The sequence below is a fragment of the Poecilia reticulata genome, chromosome 6, assembly GCF_904066995.2.
Source record: "Poecilia reticulata chromosome 6, P_reticulata-male-v2, whole genome shotgun sequence".
NCBI classification, from domain to species: Eukaryota; Metazoa; Chordata; class Actinopteri; order Cyprinodontiformes; family Poeciliidae; genus Poecilia; species Poecilia reticulata.
Window position 1 is genome coordinate 14784795 of NC_088835.1, and position 22022 is coordinate 14806816.

Consider the following 22022-nt stretch of genomic DNA (forward strand, 5'->3'; position numbering starts at 1 on the left):
GTCAGACTTTAGCTGTTAAGACCATCTCACAATTGACTTTGGAATATTTTGTGAAAAATCAATCTTTCACCACCATGTTGTTGGCAGACGAAACAAGGTGCCTGTACTTCATAAACCTCAACATGCTAACTCTGGCATGTCTAAGGCTTTTGGCTATATGATGATTGGGACAGCTTACAGGGATAGCATTATGTATTTTCCAGGCACATATTGCCATATCATAGCACAATCAAGTAACTATGTCACCTTTGGTTGTTTTAAGAAAGCTGTATATGTTAATCATAACTGAAAAGAAATTTAACTTCATAATTAAACACCATTAAATTGGGCCTCTCTCTTCAAGAAGCTCCTGCTGTATCACTATACATAACATGCATATAACAAAGAGCTGCTTGGACTGCAATGTATGTCAGCTAATAAATCTGTCTGAATGTTGTCAGAGGTGCTCACACTGACAATATTTTATTTGCATCGCCAGACTGTGACTCGGCCAACTAAATACTATTGACAAAGGAATCCACCTCGAGAACATGTCACCTACACGGCTGAATTAATGGCTGAATTGCCTCCTCTGTATTTTATCTAGTTTTGCAGAGGGCCAGTCACAAATCAGTCATTTGATTCAACTGTGTTGGACCAAGGACGCATTTAGCTCGAGGCCTGGATTTGAAGACCTCAGCTACAGACTTTTCCCTTGTGATTAAATCTGACAGTGAAACAAAAACACAATGCCTTTGATGATGCTTTTTTTTATTGATGCGATATCTGACCAAGTCTGTTGAAGAAACTGGAGTCCCAAAGGGAGGATTTCAACAGAAAGCCTGACCAGATGTATTGACTGTATAAAATATAAAAACAACAGTGATGTTCAACAGATAGGGGCAGGACATAGAAAACCAGGGTCAAGTACTTTTATCCTGTTTGAGTGCCAACTATTTAAAGAGTTACTGACAAGTGTAACATGTTTTAGGGTAAGAACAAATTCAATAAATATAAAAGTAAGATATTTTACTTATAAAGAACCCATTTGGTCAAAGAAGAGGAAAGGAAATATTGACACAATGTGTACTTGGACTGTAGCTGGACTTTTGGGGCCCAGACTTGGGTTTTGTCTAACACTGTTCATTGGTCCACAAATACACAAAACACCAACGACAGCTTTAAACGGACAAGAGGCACAAAAAAAAAAAGTTTCCCGGAGATGTTGGACGTCAATTAATGTCCAGCGAGCTTTAAAAAGCAGTCCAACAATCTGCCCAAGCAGTTCAACTCCACTGACTTATCTTCAACGTCTCAGTTCTGGAGTTGGGCCCAGCTGTTTGGAAACAGTACAAATATGCAGTCACACAGTGGGGTTTTTCCCAGCTGTCGCTGTCTGCTGCTGGAGGTATGTGGGCCGTTTGATCCGGGGTTTCCTGCGCTTCGGTTTGCTTTTGGCTTTAGTGAGCTGAACCACAAAAAATGACAGAACAACCATCGCTCCCAGGAAGGCGAACACGGGGATGGTCTGACCAACTTCTTGGTTGTAGCGACCCGGCATTATCCCTAAAGGGAAAGAGAGTAAATACCATGAACAGCTTTGTCCATCACAGGCGCGTCTCCAACGAGGATATCGAATGCATTTCTGTAATTCAATTGAAAAAGTGAAACATAGATTCTTTAAACATGACTATATCCACCACAATTTTCCCCTCCATTTCTTATTATAGTGAATGAATGAAGTACTCTGAACAACCAGCTTCTTTGGCAATGCCATTTTGTGTCTTATCCTCCTAGTTGAGGTGGTCAATGACTGTTTGCCAAACATTTGTCAAGTCAGGAGTCTTCCATCATTGTGTAGGTCAGCGTTTTCCAAACCTGGTCCTCAAGGCACACTGACCTGCATGTTTTAGATGTTGACCTGCTTCAGCACATATGATTTCAATTGTTGGCTGATTAACAGGGTTTTGCTGAATTGCAATCATCTGAATGGGGTGATTCAGATGATTGCCATCTGAATCACCCCAGATGGCAATCATCAGGGGATGATTGCCATCCCCTGATGATTGGGGATGATTGCCATCCCTGATGAACATGTTCATGAACATGTTCATCAGGGGAACATGTTTTAGATGTTCCCCTGTTTTAGATGCAGGGGAACATCTAAAACATGCAGGTCAGTGTGCCTTGAGCACCAGGGTTGGGAAACACTGGTGTAGGTCAAAGCATAACACTTCTGTCTTAAAAATCAGCCTCATGTAATCTTATATTCTGAAAAGCTGCATAATGGGATTTTGCTCACTGTAACTCATAATCAAAAAAAATTTAACAAATAAGTATGTTACAAACCATGACCTTCACTTTTTGCTTTTAATTATTGAAATAAATTACATTTTTTAATATTTAAATGTATTGATTTATTGTACCTCATTACAGTAAGTTTTCGATTTATTCTATTTAATATTGACATTTATTCTGTTTAAGTCAATTGAAAAATATGACTTCTAGTTCTTTAACAAAGTATTTTCCAAAAGATTTTGTTTTAGTTGATTCAGTTTTGCTCTTGTAGCGAACTAACATAGCTCTGGCAGCATGACTGGTAGTAACATTTTCTTGCTGGATGTTATACTGTATATTTTTTATGTTAGCAGTTGTCTACAACTGAACTTATGCAAATATCACATGAGCAGAAACAGACATTTGCTTGAATAAGCTTAAACCAAATTCATTAAAAAGAGTAAACGGTTAACCGCCTAACACAATGGCTGCCTTTTATTCTTTTATTCATAGATGAATTCGGCAAAACTCTCATTTCAGAAAGCTGACAGCAAAAACTTGTAGAGCTGCGTTACCTCCTGGGATGTCCCAGGCCCCGCTCTCCCCAGGGGACAGGGGTCGGACCTGGGGACGGTATGACTTCATGTTAGGCAAAGCCACTTTGTCCAGATCCACAGAGAGAAGCTTCTGGTGCTTCCATAGGTTACTGGTGGAGAGGAGAAACGTGAAGATGGCAGCAGAGAGTGAGTGTCAAATTAACATTTTAAAAGGAGACAGCATGTTCTGCTCCAATAGATCCCACTTTGGTTCATCAGCTCTATTCAAAGTTTGAATAAACAACACATTTTAATTCATTTTGGAAGCTTCAATGCATCATTCAGTCATTTAAAGAATCGTTCCTACTTCACATATCCTGTTCTCATAAATAATCCCATCAAGGGAGGAAAAAGCCAACACCCATAAATTGTTAAAATAACAGATCCATAAAACGTAAACTCAATTGGACTTGGTTTCACCTGGGGGCCGTCTCATTGAGTGGCTGTGGCTTCGCCCAGGATAGGTGGGGACACGCTGGTAGGGGGCGTGGCTTAGGGTCGCCCAGGTGAGCCTCCAGAACCTTGGAGTAACGGTACAGGTGGTTCCCTGAAAAATACAAGTAATGTTTAATTATACCTACAAAAGCAGACAGACAGGAAAATAAGACATGGAGTTTCTCAGTCACATCTGAGATTCTTGTCAAAACTAAACATTTATGTCTAACCAGTTAGATTTGGTGGACAAATTTATGGAACATTATTAAAATGCGAACTAAAAACTAATGACTAAATATGCAGCAATCTCCCTAATGGAGATCTAATTTAATCCAATAACAAAAATATGTCAGAAACTTCATCTATGCAAACCCAACATTTTAATTTATTCAAATATGATTTTTTTTATTTTTTTTATTGCATCAGCTGGAACTTTGCAAAAAGGACTTCAAAGATGGCCACCCTTATCCAATTTAGCCTTGGCATTTAGTAGAAAAAAAACAGTTTCAGTGAAATTATTTTCAAAAATTTTAAATGTAGCAGATTGCAATGAGAAAGAAAAAGAGGTATTTCAGTGTCAGGAATCGACTTCCCCCAATACTTCAGATCTTGAAGACTTCAGATGGAAGCAGACATTTGTGCTCCAATGTCTGCTGTTTGAAAGATCATTTCCAATGAGATACGTTGTGGAGGAGAAGTTGAGCTGGGGTTTCCCTCTCACCTTCCAGTCTCTGTGGCAGTGGCCGCTCTGCGCCTACAGGAGGCGCCACTCTGCTGTGGGAGTGGCTGAGGCTGGGAGGAGTCATACTGTAAGAAGTATACTGCAGCAGAGCATCCAGCAACCAGAAACAGTCTGAGGAATAAACAAGATGCAAAAACATTGAACAAGAAGTTCCAGGTGTGTGAAAACAGATTAGAGACGAGAGATTTCACCTTTTTGTCTGTGACTGTCGTCGATACAGTTTGAGTCTCCATACAGAACGATGCGACCTCCCCCCTCTGAAGGGGTTTGGTACAGGCCCAGGATGGGAACTCCCTCCACCACAGCGGTCTCCTGCTTCAATACTTCCAGACCTGCACACACACACACACACTGCAGTTTTCTTTCTCTTTTTTTTCTTTTTTATCCAACACACAGATTAAAATGCCTGTCTGGCTTTATAGGGCTGCCCGCCAGCTCCCTGCTACACAGAGCTGGCTGACAGCCTTTAAAACTTTAAGGGGGATCCTGGTACCTTGATCTTTCAGGTTCTTGGCAATTACAATTCCATCTTCTGGGAAACGGGCAATGCTGCAGCCTGAGGCATAGTACACTGCAAGAAAGCCAGAGACAAAAGCTTTATTTATTTTCTGTGCCAATAAGGCCTCACAGTGCAATACCAGAGGACTCTATAAAATCTTACTGTCATGATCAGCCAGGGTGAAGTCCCCCTCATACAGCCCGTCGCTGAAAGCCATCCCCCACACCGAGATCAGGTCGTTCAAAGCTGGCACATTAGCGCCCCCTGTGTCCGGCATCCACCACTGTCTGCAGGTTGCAGCAAGAAGATACGTCAGGTTTTCAAATTAAAGCATCAAAAAACATTACAAAAATCTGATAAATCTGATATAATTCATAATTGTTGATACTAAAGCCCTGTAAATAGCTACACTGATAAACATCTAACGTTTTCTCACCATCTCTGTAGGCAACTGTGAGTAAGATAATTTAAAATGCAATAACAAGGCCAATTCCATATTAAAACAGAGCCACTAGTCAGAATACTTTAAAGCCATGAAGTTTGTATTTAAATGCATATATTGCTTTAAATCTCTGGTAGGATCTAAACGGAGCAGCTGAGTAATGGTTATCTGCATGAGGAGCTCCGAATTGGAGAAGCCGTGATGTACGACATCTATTACAGAGAACGAACACATAAATAAAACCGCAGGGAGACAACTTGTGACACAGCGAGCTGCCCCACACAGTTCATCTCGGGAGTGTTATTACACGATAAAACTCTAGGTGAACGTAATTGTGAGGTAATAGGACGTTCATCACTGAAGTGCTGAATAATGGAGCGACAGGACGCATTGTTTGTTTCACAGATGAAGGCATTCTGCTGTTGATGCTAAACTATTTCAGCACAGGCATATTTGAAAATGATCACATTCTGAAACACTGACAGATATAAAGTGTTGGACTATAAGGTAAAATTACTACAATTTGTTTCCATAATACTGAGAACATTATGTGCATCATTATGTGCATTTGTCCAGCCTGTTAGGTTGTTTTGCATCCACTTAAACAAGCATGAACCAGAGCTTTAATTAAATCACAATCCGCAATATGCTAATTACATGCAGTCCACAAAAAACAGAACATTAGGGACCTAGAAAAACACAAAAACAACCCTTTCAACAAGAGATTAACTGGAAACTCTATTTATGCTGGAAAATCTGTTTTCAGTTGTGGTAAAAAGATGAAGAAACAATAAAAAAAGAGTGTAAAAAAGATGTAAATAAAACATTATAATATGGTGTTAACTTTACTAATTCTCTTATTCATGTCAGATTTTGTATATTAATATCACACGCCTTAGTAATTCTTATCAAACTAAATTTGTATTCTATTGCATATATTATGTGCACACTACATTATTCTATATTACATAAATAATCTCCATGTCATGAAGCGCAATGAAACATATCAAATGGTGATTTCTAACATGTTGTACAAGGCAACAAGAATTCATCACAATGCCTTTTTCCCTTGCATAAATATGTAACAGATATGAGTTTGTACCAAACACTTCACTGCAATAAAACTGGTCTAATGTCACTCAAAGTAGAAATCGCATGAGCCACACCTCTTTAATGTTTAATGATCGACCTGATTTTGAGAGAGTGATAACTCCAGCACAATGCCAACAGAGGCAATTAAATTACTCAGAAATCAGTAATTTAATTACTGATTAAATTTCATCACCAAGTTTTCATCACAACTTGGTGATGAAAACACCAAGTTGTTACCTGGTGTTTTCATCGTAGAACTTGACCTTCCTCATCACCGAGGTGTTGTACCAGTCGCTGAAGATGATGAGCGACAGGCCGTTGTCAATGTCTCTCCTCAGCTTGGTGATCTCTTCAGGAAAATACTCTTCCTCACTGTCCACCATTAACAGTGTGCCTACAGCAAAACAAGAAATGTCACCCTTAAATCCTTTAGAATAATAATAATAATAAAAAAAAAAGCATCTTAAAAAAAAAATCTATAAGCAGAAAAGTTGTTTTCAATTTCATGTCCCAGTTTTAATATTCACTTGGAAATCTGTCCAAATAAAACCCAAGAAAAAACATCCAAAAATGGTGAATCTATATTTTCTTATAGGTGTTGAGTTTCTATGTCTGTACCATACTGGCTGGCGTCGAAGCATGTCAGAGGTGCTCCCAGAACTTCCACAAAGTAGCCCATGCTCCTCAGATGCTGGTACATGTCCCTGAAGTTGGTGTGGACGTGATCCCCATTCCTGGAACCAGAATAATATCCACTAACCTTTAACCAAGCTGATTTACAGGAACAATCCAATAAAAACCTCTCATGCAAGATGTCAAAGATGAAGCAGCTTCTACAAAAGCGTACCAGTCCAGTGGGTCGTTCTTCATGCGGAGGTTGTCACGGGGAAAATAGCCGGGTGGGTAGCGCAGATTGTGGTACTGGTCCCACAGTACCCTCTTACTGCGAGGTGGAGTGGGCACGATCTTTACTTTTATGGGTAGCTTGACTGTAGACGTAAGCTCCCCTCCAACTTCTGACTGAAAAAGAAACAACACGAATAATTACAGCACATCCATACAGATGGACCCCTTTAAATGATCCATACCGGAGCTTTACAAAATATCTTCAAAAAATTATATAAAGGCCAAGATCTAATGGAATACATTTCCTACACACAAAAAAAGAAAGAGAACAAAAGCTATTGGAGGCTAATGAAAGAACTACCGATGTGACTGCAAAACTAAAATAGCTAACAATAATTTCATAATTCCATACAGTACAAGTTCATATCTTAACTAAATAATTTAAAACTGGAACTCGGCTCATGTGAGAGTTGTTTTTACTGTAGTGTTTTTCCTCTGACTTACATCATTCTCTGCAGGAGAGGCGACTGTGACCATCACATGACCTTGAGCAATGCCCTCCCACGATGCAGCTTTCTTGGCCACAGAGATGGACACGGCCAGGTAGCCGGCCCACGGCCACAGCACAGGTGAGTATGAGACGGCCACGTCGATGTTGTCACCGTTCTGAGGCAGGTACGGCTGCCAGATGGGCTGAACAGAATTAAGCGACGTTTACTGGCAGGGCTTAAAGCAAGGATGTTCATTTAATCTATGAGTTCATTACAAATATATAAAATATAAACTAAACTAGAATGTAAGATCAGCACAGCCAGTCCAGAGTTAACATAAGGACCATGATTCCCATTTATTTACCATCTTGGCTGCCTACCTTGTCGACGATCCTGCCCGTGACTCCCATGCCATTGAGGATGGTTACGTTAACGATGGTGGGCATTCCTCCGTAGTAGATTGGCTGAGAGCAGTAAGGCCACATGTATGGACACTCTGTCAAGTCGATGTAGCTGGGAGACAGACTGGGAGGAAACTTTACCAGTTAGACCAAATGCAAGGCTGGAATCGAGCTGTGAAATAATATCTAACATCAGGAGAGCAAAGATTACATATCATGAGTTTGTGTACAGGCAAACTGCTTCTCAAACCAATTACACACATAGATGTGGATTATAAGATTATTCCACATCCAGATCAGTTTCTGCTGCTGATATCTACAGGGTGACTATAATAAAATTGAAACTGCTGTTTAAAGCAGACTTTCCCTGCAGGTTGAACGTAAACATACAGTGAGCATAAAATTCATCAAAGAGGACTCCACAGGGTTGGTCTTTTTCAGAGTTACATCATCTTTGGGTGTGTTTGTGTAAAAACAACATGACTTCAACAGATTCCTGCTCCCTGTCTGTGCACAACCCTCCGTTTCCTGCTTGTGTTTGTTTTGTTTTTTTTGTTTTAGTTTATTCACACTGGTGCGCTCACCTGGCCTGGGGTCTGTAGCTGTTCAGGATCTGATACGCTCGGATCAGGTCCAGTTTCCCATGGCCCTGCTCAAACATGTTGACCCCGGGCAGCCTGCGGGCCGAGGCAATCAGAGCCTGCTTCATGGAGGCGGGGTTCACCAGCTCCCGGTTGAGGACGGTGCTGCAGGAGGAATCAGAACAGGCTGAGTTCTCTTGATTCTTCTGGTGTCGGATTCACTAGGTTGCAACTCGGAGAGGAGAATGTGTGTGTCTGTGATGTTTAACACAGTAATGTAAGCCGGCAAACTGGCTCAGTAATGGCTCTGCAACAAGAGAGCTTTTCACTGTGTTGGGATGTGATACTGAAAGATGGGAAATAACACCAGAAAACAATCGGCAGCGTGCCTCCGCACTCATAAAGGATTACAAAGCCAGAGATAACGACAAGGTTAAGCTTCAGCAATCTGCAATATATATCCTGAAATGTTACACTAGGCTGTTACAATTCACACACTGTCTAAAACACTCTGCACAGGGATTCCTTGTAGAAATAATCTGTTATGTTAGCAGAGGGGTTCTGGCAGCTTCCTTTTTGGTGTCTAACATTAAAGATGGTCTCTTTTGTCTCTGAGGAGAGAAATATCCCATTAACCACAATCATTGACACTGAATTTATTGGCTTTGTCAAAATCTAACATTTTGCTGCCAGAAACCAATTTCATCTCGTTTCCTGGCACATAAATGCCAAACAACATTTCGTTTGCAAACAAGAACAAGAGCAAAGAACAATAACAAATCCACCAGTAGCAGACTGGGTCAAGAAAAGCTTTCCCAGTCCTTCACGTGAAGAAACTGGAAACAAGTGGAATGCTTAATTGCTGGAGTTAATTATCTGCCTCAAGCAGAAATGTTCAACTTTTACAGTATGGTGTTCATGTGTGACAGAAGGACAAAGGGGTAGATGGATAGACCAATCAGGGTTCTGTATTTTAAGTGTTTTTCCGTGTCCTCTTTTTTTTTTTTTTTCAATAAATGACATTTAGCAGTGCAAGATGCAACCTGTTTTGCATCTTGGACCTGCTTGTTCTGTTGCCATTTTAAAAATCAACTTGCAACATTATTACAATTCAGAAGTGGAAAGCTCTAGCAGTAAATGCAGGCATTAAAACTTCTGTAACTCCCTTTTTAGAGATTGTTTGGGGGGTGTACAACTAAAATATCGTCAAGAAGACACATCTTTCTAACAGTATATTAATCTGGCTTAAGAATCTCACCTGGCCAAAAGGGTGACGGCACCTGCGACCACAGGAGAGGCCACGCTGGTACCAGACAACGAGCGGCATCCCTCCTTCAACCCTGAGCCTCGAACCCCTGAACCGTAGGTCACGATGTCGGGCTTTACTCTGCCGTAACCCCCCGGAAGCTCCTGTACAAAGATACAATAATCAGACTGAACACACTTCTGCGTAGTACTAACTTTATAGAAAATTTGGCTGTGGACAAATTCTTTGGAGATCTGATTGTGTGTAACTTACCCAAGTTGTCATGCCTCTGGAGGAAAACCTAGCTATGTTGTCCTCAAAATCGATCCCTCCAACTCCAATCACATCCATCTGGTCAGCTGGATTGTTCAAGGTGCTGAAAGGCATTTCAAAATACATATAAAAAGCTCAAGGGAGACTTTAAAGGCTAATATTAACAGCAATGATTCCACAACCAGTGGAAACAAGGCCCTCATGTCAGAAATGAAACTGGGAACTGTTGACCTATTGCTAACCAATTGGTTCCAGTTCTAGTTCACAACTGGCCAACATTCAGCTTCTCTGATGGTACAGCATCTTTCTAAGATCCACTGAATCAGTATTCAGATCAAAATGGGATTCCTTCAAAGCACCACTGGCTGTGTGGAAGCTGAAAAGATGAACGTACCCATACAGAGGTCCGTCGTTACCGATAGCAGAAACCATGATCACTTTGTTGGCAGTCAGCTCCCACACCTGGAAGTCAAGCGTACGGAATAATCGCAAAACAAGTTCAGGTGAATTTTTAAGCGCATTTTAAACACAACAACAAACTTTTGATGGACTTGGTTTTCAATAAAAATTTTAGGAACACGTGCTTTCATGTATACATGGAGGTCTTTTATTGTTTGATTCAAGACTAAAATGTCCATTAATCTGATGATTTTTTAAAAAACTGATGCATCTTTTACAATATTACACAAAGAGGAACACCTTGAGAACCATGTTGTTTGACGTCTTTGAATCGACTGTTGATCTGCTACGCCTCATTTAGTTGTTGTAATAAAGAATACTTCAGGCGACACCCAGTTTTATGCTTCACCTTATCAACAAAAGGATGGTCCATGAAGTCAGGTCCACCAATGCTGAGGTTTAAAACATCAATTTTCTTCAGGATGGCATAGTTGAAAGCATCCAGAAACCATGAGGTGTAGGAAACCTAAAATGTGAAAAAGACACACATTTTGGCTTGATTTGACAATGAATTTTCCATTGTATTTCTTTAGATATAGATAAAATCAAACACTGGGCTTATATATTAAGCCTGTGCTGCAGGTACCTGGTTGTTTGTGAATACTCTGAAGATGTGGAGCTCAGAGTCAGGGGCGAAGCCCTGACACTCCCTCATACTGGCTATAACTCCTGCTACAAACGTCCCATGGCCCAGGCCTGAAAAACAGGATGAGCAGTCGATAACGATCTGAACTATTCAACAAGATGCTCAACCAGTCACACCTTAACATGCCTCTGGATTCACAAAGCAGATTACACAAAATAATGTTTCAATTTAAATAAAGATTACTCAATAATAATCAAGATTCCTACATGTTTCATGTAAGAACTTAAAATCTTTCCAGACTCAAGTTTCAAGAGCTTGTTTTAAAATCTAAAACACTTAAGAACACAACAAATACAGATATTTTTACTGTGGTATAGCTTTAAACTGTCTTTATGATTGGCATAAAGACAGAAGAAGGAAGGAAGGACAGATGAAAGGAATGAATGAAGGGAGGAAGAGAGGAAGGAAGGAATAAATGTGAAGGAAGACAGCAAGAACATAAGGTATGGAAGGAGGCAAATAAGCAATAAATGAAGGAAGGAAAAAGGAAGTAAGCAAGGAGAATCAAAGAAATGAAGCAAGGAAGGAAAGGTCAAAAGGAGAAAGGAAGGATACAAAAAAAGGAAGAAAAGAAATTATGTAAAAGAAACATTCAAACAAAAGCACAGAGAATAAGTCTAAAGACACAAATATGTTTGGATTTTCTCCTTTTCCTTTCCATCCATATTCAGTGAAAAAACAAATCAAGTTTGAGACATTTCCACGAACGACTGCCTGAACAATGGGCAATAAAGGGAAAGACCCCAAGCCCAGAAATTCAGTAAAACTGGAAAAACCCTTTCTGCTTCTGGGAAACAAGCACAAGTGACATAGAGGACCGTCTTGGATTTTATCAGCTGGAAGCTTAGAGCAAAGCACAATTTGGCCTTCGGTCAGAAATACACAATGACCGAGGTAATCAGATTACTTATAATCAGCTGTTAGGTGTTGTGAAAGGCCAATGTTCAGAGTTGTGCAAAGTTTCATCTGAACAGAACTAGGTCAAGGTTCCGCTCAGGCAGATTAAAATGAACTAGTTCATAAGTTTACTGCATAAATAAACTAGTTTACAGGCATATACTATTTTTATTACCTTAACTTGTTCTACATTCTGTGCTTTAGCATACAAAGGGCTTCTAGAATGACATTTCAGTACATTTTAAAGTATTTCAGTATATTTTCAAGGTTGCATAAACATAAAAAAGCCTAAATCAATACAACTAAAATAATTATGACACCTAATCCTTTAACACAATACTTTTTAATGTTTGTTGGTGGTTAACTTCTGTAAAATGTTTATACAACTTCTGCTTTAGACTAAATATGTTTATTTAGTTTTTTTTGTCTAGACTATATGCCGAGTTTGAAATATTAACTATAATTTAACCCTGCAGAATCAGCAGCAAGCATGTCATAACGTTAGGGTCTGTTGTTTTACTCTACACCAACTTGTAATGCTTTGCCATGTAATCGCATAATTTCAGCCAAAAACAGACTGTACCCAATCTCAGGAGGGACTGCATTTGATTTTTCTAATTTTGAATTGTTTCAGATGTGGTTTGATGTCAGAAACAGACTGGGTCCAAAGTTCCCAGTTAATTTAGACAAGGTTGATTTTGATCTATCAAACACTGCAAGGAGTTTGGTGATTTTTATTTTAGCTTCCATCACACAGCCAAATATTTCTGTCCAAATTATTGAAAATGAAAAAAAAAAAAAAAAAAGAGGTCCTGTGTAAACAGACTGAGAACAACAGCCCAAACAGTCTTACCATTTCAGAATGAAAGAAATACATGAAATAGTATTTCAGAATGTAATACCATTATTATTATTAACCCCAAACAGAATAATAATGTTTGGGGTTTTGAAAACCCCAAACATTATTATTCTAAGCTTCTCTTACCTTTACAGTTAATAAAATAAGTAATCATCTGACCTAAAAAGTCTTTCCTCCTCACCATCATCCAGAGTCTTTTCATTGGTCCAGTTTGTTCTTTCCTTCACGTTCTTAAAATGTGGATGCTTCTCACTCAGACCTGTGTCAAAAACCGCTACCTTTACACCAGAACCTAAACACACGCACACACACACACAAAAAAAACTTTTATTGGAATGAAATGCAAAGATTATTATGTTTCTTTTTCCTTGAAAGTACAAGTCACTTTCGCACCTGTGTGTCCCATCTGCCACAGTACATCTGCCTGCAGGATCTGAGCAACGTGGCGGGGGATGGCACGCAGCAGCCGGCGGCTGGAGTGGCGGCCGGTGGCGTGCCAAAAACCCGAGCCGAGCGACAGGCTTGTTCGCCTGAAGGGTCGAGAAGACTGCCACGACTGCCATTTTTGGGAGTCGTGTGTGCTGTTGCAGGGTGCAGCAGGTTCAGGTGCTACAAGAAAAAAAAGTTAAACAATGAACACAGAGAGCAAAATGACATTTTTAATCTCTAAATTGTTTTTTGGAGCATGTCTAACAGTCAAATTCTCTGTTATTAACTTGCGGACATGCAGCCCATCTTTTTGTTAGCATTATTAAACTGATTTCATTCTAAACACTGCCATTGTAATGTATTCATATTAAAATGTGCGACTGATCACAGATGCCAAATTTGAAATTGTCTCCGCATAATCTGAGTCACTGAACGAATAAATTATCATCAGTTGATTATTAAGCAACAGTAGTGCTCTGCACGTCTTTTTGAGGCTTTTAAAGCAGGAGTCAGAAACCAGCCCCGTATGAGATCCTCGTGGTAGCTTAATGCTGAGCAACAATACATTTATATGGCAATACAGAAAATGTATAGCAATAATGTATAACATGATCTTATTTTATTTAAGACATAAAAGACGACTTTTATATGAAACTATGATTCTGAAAAAATATATTAGCTAGAAAAGTCAGTACAAGTTAAAAATAAAGTTTTAGATGTTTGATAAGCCCTCCTACCTCATGTTTTCTATGTATATCACCACAGATGTTGATTATAGAGATATTTACCAAAAGTCTCGCAGGTCTAATTTTAATGAAAGATACTTCAAAGTACTGACTCAAAGAGGCTGAAAACATATTAATGCAACTCCTTTTAAAATTTTTGTTTGTGAAAAATTGACAAAGCCATGTCCCGTTTCACCTTCTCAAAAGTATGAACCAGTTTGTGTTGCTCTTTCACATAAAATAGACTGAAGTTTGTGTTTGTAATGTAATAATACTGCTGGGCAATAAATCAACAATATACACTCCTGATCAAAATCTCAATACCAGTCAAAAAATTGCAAGAATTTGCATTTTGCACTATTGGATCTTAAGAAGGTTCTAAGTAGAGCTTCACAATGTTAAATAAAAAAATCAGTGCAAGAGACGAGAACAGGGAATTTTCTGAAAACTGCATTTACATTCAAACATGATTTTTTCAGCTGATCAAAAGTTTAAGACCATAGCTCAAAAAACCCTGAAAACGCCCCAAAACAGAAATCAAAGTGTCAAAAAAAAAGGACTCAGTAATGAGTAGCAATCGTTTAGGCATGCTTGATGCCAGTGTTTCCAGGAGGCTAGTGGGAACGTTGCTCCAAGTGTTGAAGATGGCTTCACAAAGGGCATCCACTGTCTGGAACTGATGTCCATTTTTGTAAACGTCCCTTGCCATCCATCCCCAAATGTTCTCAATTGGGTTTAGATCCGGGGAACATGCAGGATGGTCCAAAAGAGTGATGTTATTCTCTTGGAAGAACTCCTTTGTCAGGCGGGCATTGTGAATTGCAGCATTGTCCTGTTGAAAAACCCAATCATTACCACAGAGACGAGGGCCCTCAGTCATAAGGGATGCCCGCTGCAACATCTCCACATAGCCAGCTGCTGTTTGACGCCCCTGCACAACCTGAAGCTCCATTGTTCCATTGAAGGAAAACGCACCCCAAATCATGATGGCGCCCCCACCACTGTGCCGTGTAGAAAATCTCTCAGGTGGGATCTCCTTGTCATGCCAGTAACGTTGGAAGCCATCAGGACCATCAAGGTTAATTTTTTTTCTCATCAAAGACAACTTTCTTCCACCTTTCAATGTCCCATGTTTGGTGCACCCTTGCAAAGTCCAAACGGGCAATTTTGTGGCGTTGAAGAAGACGTAGCCTTTGAAGACGTTTTTTGTTTCTGAAGCCCTTCTCTCACAGATGCCGTCTGATGGTTATTGTGTTGCAGTCAGCACCAGTAATGGCCTTTATTTGGGTAGATGATCGTCCCGTCACATTTTTCTGGGTCTACCACTTGACTTTTTTGTTCCATAACCCTCAGGATTATTTAAAAAATGCAAAATGACTGTCTTACTGCGTCCAACCTCAGCAGCGATGGCACGTTGTGAGAGGCCTTGCTTATGCAGCTCAACAATGCTACCACGTTCAAAGTGTTGAGCTTTTTTGCTTTTGCCATCAGGAGGTCTTGGCAGTGTAAAGACTTGACAGAAATTGACATGGAATCCAGATTTTTGCACAGCTTTTGGCTTTTAAAGACAATGATCTTAAACTTTTGATCAGCTGAAAAAATCATGTTTGAATGGAAATGCAGTTTTCAATTAATTCCCCGCTCAAAAGTTTTTGTCTCTTACGCTGATTTCTTCTTTTAACATTGTGAAGCTCTACTTGGAAACCTTCTTAAGATCCAATAGTGCAAAATGCAAATTCTTGCAGTTTTTTAACTGGTCTTAAGATTTTGATCAGGAGTGTATTTTACCACAGACACAAGTTCAATATCAATAAATAATACGTCTGATAGAATATTTAATAAACAGAATATTTATTGAACTCCGCACAGCATTCTGGGAGATGTAGGCAGGAAAGGGGCTTTAGCCGTTCAACCTCTCATTATTGATATCGACTGGTATGAAATGTTTATGTCATACTAAGTTTTCCAGCCATATAGAGATTGATTGTTAGTATTCAACTCAATATGACTGAGTTGAGTACAAGGCACTGTGGGATCAATAAATGGCAGAAACTAAAAATAGTATTAGTAAAGATAATTCTCTAAGCTATGACTGTGTTTCCATCTTCTTACCTCTCTGGTTTATTCACAATGACACCTCTGAAATATTGTTGAGCTCATAAAGGGATGTGTTTCTGCATGATTTGGGAAGCAGATAAAAGTTTTACTTGTATTTGCTTTGAACCTAAAAAAAAACCAAACACCCTTTAACCTTATACCTTTTTAATCTTTGTCACTTAAACTAGAGTAGCAGCACCACGGTTACTTATGACTTTAAAATCCACTGCAAACTTTCTCCAGAAACTCACACCACCCATAGTGACACAGCATGTTAATAAGCAGGCTGGTGGCACACTGAAGTCTTTCATCCAGTGCCAGGCTCAGGGCGTACCCCTCCTACCCTTCTCTGACTCACCTACTCCCACCCAAAGAGAGCTAACAGACGTTCTGTGTCCTACTTCCCATCACCCTTCAACACAAGCTGAGACCCTTCAGCAACCCCCAAGCTGCCCCAGCACTTTGCATCAGGATACACAATCATCTGCTGCAGCACCCCGCACTCTGTGTGGACAGAAATGCACAATCTCACAGAGCAAACAAAGCCAGTCTGTGAAGAGCAGCAGCTGAACTGCTTCCTGTATCTGTTCAAAGTTTTGGATTTCTCAGACAGTCGTGCCAACCCTGAAAGAAAAAACTAAACTGATTCTTATCCCTGCACAATGACACCCCACTGTACGACTTACAAGGAATGTACTTGAGGGTTCGGAAAACTTTGCGTTGCGGCGTCACCCTCTTGATGTAAGGGTGATCCTCTAAGGTCAGCAGGCTGCTGGACGAAGCTTGCTTGATGTGGACCAGCTCGAAGTCGCTAGGGAAGTCTGAAGCCGGGTTCTCTCTGGGAACGATGTGCCACTCGAGGTTTTTGTCTCCAGCTCCCCGCAAGGCACTGCTGATGTACAGGCTGCGGGCCTTTTCTGAGAAGTACCCTGTGAACGCTACGATGTACTCTGCAGACACACAGAGTGGACAGTAGGTTAGAGGACAGGAAAGGAATCAGTGTTGCTGTTGTGCATTCTTTGCAAAGTTTTACAACGCATTAAATGTAGTTTTGCCCACTTATATCATAACTTTGGATCATCGTGCAGCTGAAAGATTTTCATTTTATCTGATTAAATGAAATATTTTTTTATTATATACATAGATAGGTTGCATTTTATCACATAATGCAGTCAATGAAAACAGTTTCCTACCGTGTTCTACCACCTCAGAAGAAAACTCCAGTTTCAGGGTCAACTGGGAGCAGTTTGAACTGGCTGGCGAGGGCAGGGGCTGCAAGTTGGGGGGCTGATAGTCAGATCTGGGGTTTGCCTCCCGTTCTGACTGCATCCCCACCACAGGCAAAAGGCCTGCCAGCATTCCCAAAAGTGTGGATGCCAGCAACAAGAAAAGAACCATTTTGGCTCGTAAAGAAAGTAGCACAAACTGTGTTATCACATCAGAGGCCGAGACAGAGCATTTTCAAGTCCACAGCTCCAAAAATGAGTCCATTTTGCAAACAGCCTGGGCAGCTAGATTAATTTCTTTCTGCGTTTTTTCTCCATGGTGGCGGTCCAGAGCGGCGGCGGCGGCTTAGCGACACGGTCGGAGAACACAAACAGTTGCCATGTTGGGAACTGGAGAAGTCGGAGGAAGAGGAGATGACGGATGGGAAGACGGCAGTAGAAGTGAGAGGGATGGCTGCTGGTGTTTTTCTGGAATTCTTCTGGATATGTTTTTTTTTTCACCTAAAAAGAATGATAAATAAGTCTAAGAACAAAAGCATAATAAACACAAATTATAGCATGTGACAGTTCACAGTGTGTGAAAAAAGTAGATTTTAGGAAACTGAATCAAGTGTTGATTAGTATCTGAAGCAGAGGAAATTAAAATAGAACTGTACCAATCACTCATCCAGAGATTTGAATTGACCAACATTCACTTAATCCATAGTCCATAATCTCTAAAAATAAATAAATAAATAAATCAAATAATAGTAATATCCCCCCAGACTTATGCAACAAAACTAAGAACTACCAATCCACAAACAGAAAATGTTAGACAAAAGTTAATAAATTCACAAATTACTAAGTTTTATTTCTGGAATTTTATGTCAGAATAAAAGCTGATAGGTTTGCTGCAGAACCCACTGCACATCTTTTACCAAATTCAAACTCACAGTTCATAAAAGCCGAAGATCATCATATCATACCTCAAAAAGTAGAAATTGGTATCAGCTAGGAAAAGCCTGACCCTGCATCTCAACAACATTACCTCCATCTTTTAAGACGAAGCTCGCAAAGACATTCTTCGAAATCTAATCAAGCGTCGATTGGTTTCAAGGTTGAGTGGATTAAACCTGGAAAGTGATCCAAATGTGAAAATCTGTAAACCAATCTCAATATTTGACATCCATCTGCTGAAGAAAACAGGCTTTGAATACAGTCGGGAGTATTTCTTCCACTGTGCCAACAGGAAGGAAGGGAGGAGTCGCACAATGATGCAGGATTACACCCCTCCTTACTTCATTTGTCATAAGAAGTGAAGTTCGTACTGCACTCTGGGAACAGCCTTATTACTGAACAGAGCATGCATGAAACATCAAATCTAATTCAGCCTTTAAGCATAACAATTTGGCATGTTGCTCCAAATATCATCCCCTGACCCAACAAACAAACTAAATAGTTAACCTAGACTCAAAATCCTTTAAAACAACAGAAATGAATCAGAAATTTGTTTTTCAGATTCGCACTGCACTTTGCACGATATACAACTATGTGATTTCCCAAACACACACCCCTGTGTCCACATAAAACAAAAGATTTGTGTAAGTAAAGATCATTTCCTTCATTACTGGGTTTTTGACAACCCAGTAATGAAAAACATCACCAGAAATGTGAAACACACAAGAGTTCTCCATGAGTTGGTTACAGGTCAAACAAGTCATTCTTCTTTCCTGCACAGCCTGTCAAAGCCTCTGCCGACCTTTATGCCTGGAAAGAAAAAGACTTAGCATCAGCACTGCTAAGTCCGCTTTTCCTACTTTGTGTTTTTAATGGTCTAAGCCCCTGGTCTGATCCTCACTCTAAACACTTGTTTTCTGGCTAATCCTTTAAACAAGCAGCGTGAAGGCTGCAGAGATTTATCATGTTGAACTGCAACAACACAGTAAGCGTCACATGTTTAACTTAAATCTGCAGAACCGACTATTGTAAAACATACAAACAAAACACAGACTCGCATCACAAAACATCTAGCACACCTACTAATACTGCAAGGTTTGTGTCCAACTCGTTGCGTGTGTAAAGGAGCCACAAAGAAAATCTGATTAAAGCGTTATTTATGGTTTCGTTAAGAAATGGACGTGAGACAATTCGGCGAGCAGAACGCCCTCTTGGCATCAATACTGTTGTTTGAGCCACAACTGAAGCGCTGTAGTTCTTATTTTAAATAGTGGATAGAACTGTAGACGGCATCTTCCTGCATTAACAAGTGGAAGCAGAAAAAGTCTGAAGAGGAAATGCTTTCCTGACGACAAAGTTTGGCCTCATAAGTGTAACTAGTCGTTTTTACAAGTCTATCTAGGATTTAGAAAGATATTGCTTCTGTGTTTGCACTGAACCACCATGCATGTTGATTGTAAAAATACAGGTGCTTGCAGATTCTCCCTTGCTGCTCTTCCTGGTCAGAGAGTGCCACTCACGCTGCACACAGTGATACAAAAATGGTAATGTGCCAAAATAAATTAAATAAAAAAGCTAGTAGATGTGGTCTCACTTTAGCAGATATCCTTTGGGGAAACGTGCTGCTTCAGGCAGCTAATTTCAGCACCATTGTGCAAAAATATTTAATAGTATGGGTAGATATGATAAAAGATAAGATAAAAGACTAGAACAAGAATGTGTTAATGATTTCCCAAAGCAAAATCTCTTAGGCAAATATTTGATATAACTTGCGCAGATTCAGTTGTACCTTTGAACATTTAATTTACCTTTGCAGTTAACTTTTATTTAGCATGTGTGCTCTGTATCCGATTGGTGACGTTAATCAAGACACCATGCACATAAAACCACACATTATTATCAAGAGCCTAATGGCTTCAGTTCAACTGACCTTCAGTCTCCCTTCCTCTGCTTAGTCTTAATAACAGAGTTTAGATAAATCTTCAGGAATGCCTTTTAATAAAATGATAAGGGTGTGTGTGATGTAATTAAAAGCCCCTGCCTGCTATTTGCCTAAAAGGAGGAGGATCAATCAGGACTTCCGTCGGAGCAGGATCCCTCGGGAGAGTCAACAATAGATAGGACTGGGAGTTGAAACTCAGTGCTGTAAAAACAGTCGAGGTCTGGTTAGGGCTTAGCAGTAAAACACAGGTTGGGAGCACTTGTGTCAACGTTGACACCAAACCACATAAAACAGGTTGAAACAGTAATTAGAAAGTAGACAAAACTTTTAAAAAAAGAAAAAGGGCAATCTGAAATACTTGCTGTAAGCCAATGATAACACTGGTAAAACATAAATAAAACAATGGAGGATGTTGAGTCAGATGTTTTGCTTTTCGGCAAAAACGTGTTAAAAAAAATCACTTTTGTGTAATAAATGGCAACCCCACACATCTAGAGTCAGAAAAGCGCTTGTATACGTTAATGAGCTGCTGGAGAATGATTTGTTGACGGATGAGAGGTGACAGCTGAGAAAGCATGATGGACCTCCTTCAAGCAGGTAATTAAACAAAGTATGACCAAAGATGTTACCATTCCCGGTTAGCTTGCTCAGAAATATGGAGCATCAGTAAACAAAATCTTCAGACTGTAAGGAGGAGACATCTGGGTGGACTATGGAAGAAATCAAAGCATCAGGACATAAGACTCAAAGCAAAATAGCAATGTTTGTGAGCAGACCAAACTAGAATCCTTTATTTTCAGTTTTAGGTCCCATTAACAATTTTAATAGGCTGGATAAAAGAGAGATTCATTGATACATCTCATTCTGGACATATGGCAGTCATTATCTCACCATAACATGCAAAGGTGGATATTTCTCATATATTTATTTTTTAATGTTTGTGTCCTATTTTCTTTTTGAGCTGACTAAATGTCCTCTAAGGACAAAGTATTGGACCTCAAATGCAGTTGCTCTACAGATGTGCAGTGCCTTACTTTATATGATCAACTAATAAGGAATAATTAGCTTTGCACCAAATGTGCGAAGCACATGTCACTATATATACTAATATAAGAGCAAACCAAAGTGGGGGTAAAATTCTTGTTTAAATGCTATTGTTAAATAAAAGCTTTCTCTGAAATGCTACAAGACCACAAACAGCTTGTGTTTCAACAACCTAACCAGGATAAACAGGGCAACTATTATAACACGTAGAAAACAATAAACATGCCAGAGAAGAACAACAAAGCCATAGCTAGTAAATGTGCAAAAAGGCTTCACGTCGTCACTGGTGTTTGGCTTTGTAAACAGATTTTTTTCTGAGAGAGTTTATCACATGTACATTGTTAGCTCGCTAGCTTAGCGGTGTTTAGCAGCAGCTGTTAGCGGTGTGTGTGCTCTTCATACTCACCGACCTTACCAAACAAGGTTAGCTTTACATTTATTTATGCGTTTGTTTCGTTTAGTGTCCGTGTAAAGCGTGGTTGACGCCTGCTTGATGCCTGGTACAACGTCCACTGAACAAAAGCTGCCCAGAAGCTGGACGATTCAGCCGCAGAGTGCCTGGTCTGTGAGGGGCGCCATGTATGGCTAAATAGTTCGCCCAAATCTGGAGATGAGGTGAGCTTCTATTTACGACGTTAACGACTGGGTTCTCGCATTTTAAGTTTGTTTTTTATCATTTCTAATAATACCCTAATTCTACACACCGTTATTTCCGTATTTTTCTTTTTCTTTTAAATGTTTGATCACATTGTGTTTTGGGGTTTATGACAAACCTGGCAACTCACTGGGCCTCCATCTGCTCCACTCCAGTCCCTCTGGTGTTCAGTCGATCTGCGTTTCTGCCAGAAGAGGGCGCCGTTCA

The 22022-nt window shown here is 39.9% G+C and overlaps 1 protein-coding gene across 1 annotated transcript; it reads right to left on the minus strand.

Moving 5' to 3' along the window:
* Positions 1-733: 733 nt before the first annotated feature.
* mbtps1 (membrane-bound transcription factor peptidase, site 1) lies at positions 734-21708 on the minus strand. Its single transcript, XM_081608019.1, has 23 exons — positions 21567-21708; positions 17206-17739; positions 16699-16962; positions 13155-13370; positions 12943-13053; positions 10946-11055; positions 10709-10825; positions 10295-10362; positions 9901-10003; positions 9640-9791; positions 8385-8546; positions 7780-7924; positions 7413-7601; positions 6910-7082; positions 6681-6796; positions 6300-6456; positions 4691-4815; positions 4523-4600; positions 4221-4361; positions 4009-4140; positions 3273-3399; positions 2832-2962; positions 734-1545 (listed from the first exon to the last, which is right to left on the minus strand). The coding sequence occupies exons 2-23, from the start codon at positions 17408-17410 to the stop codon at positions 1343-1345; spliced, it is 3225 nt and encodes a 1074-aa protein (XP_081464145.1). The 5' UTR covers positions 17411-17739; positions 21567-21708; the 3' UTR covers positions 734-1342.
* Positions 21709-22022: the final 314 nt, after the last annotated feature.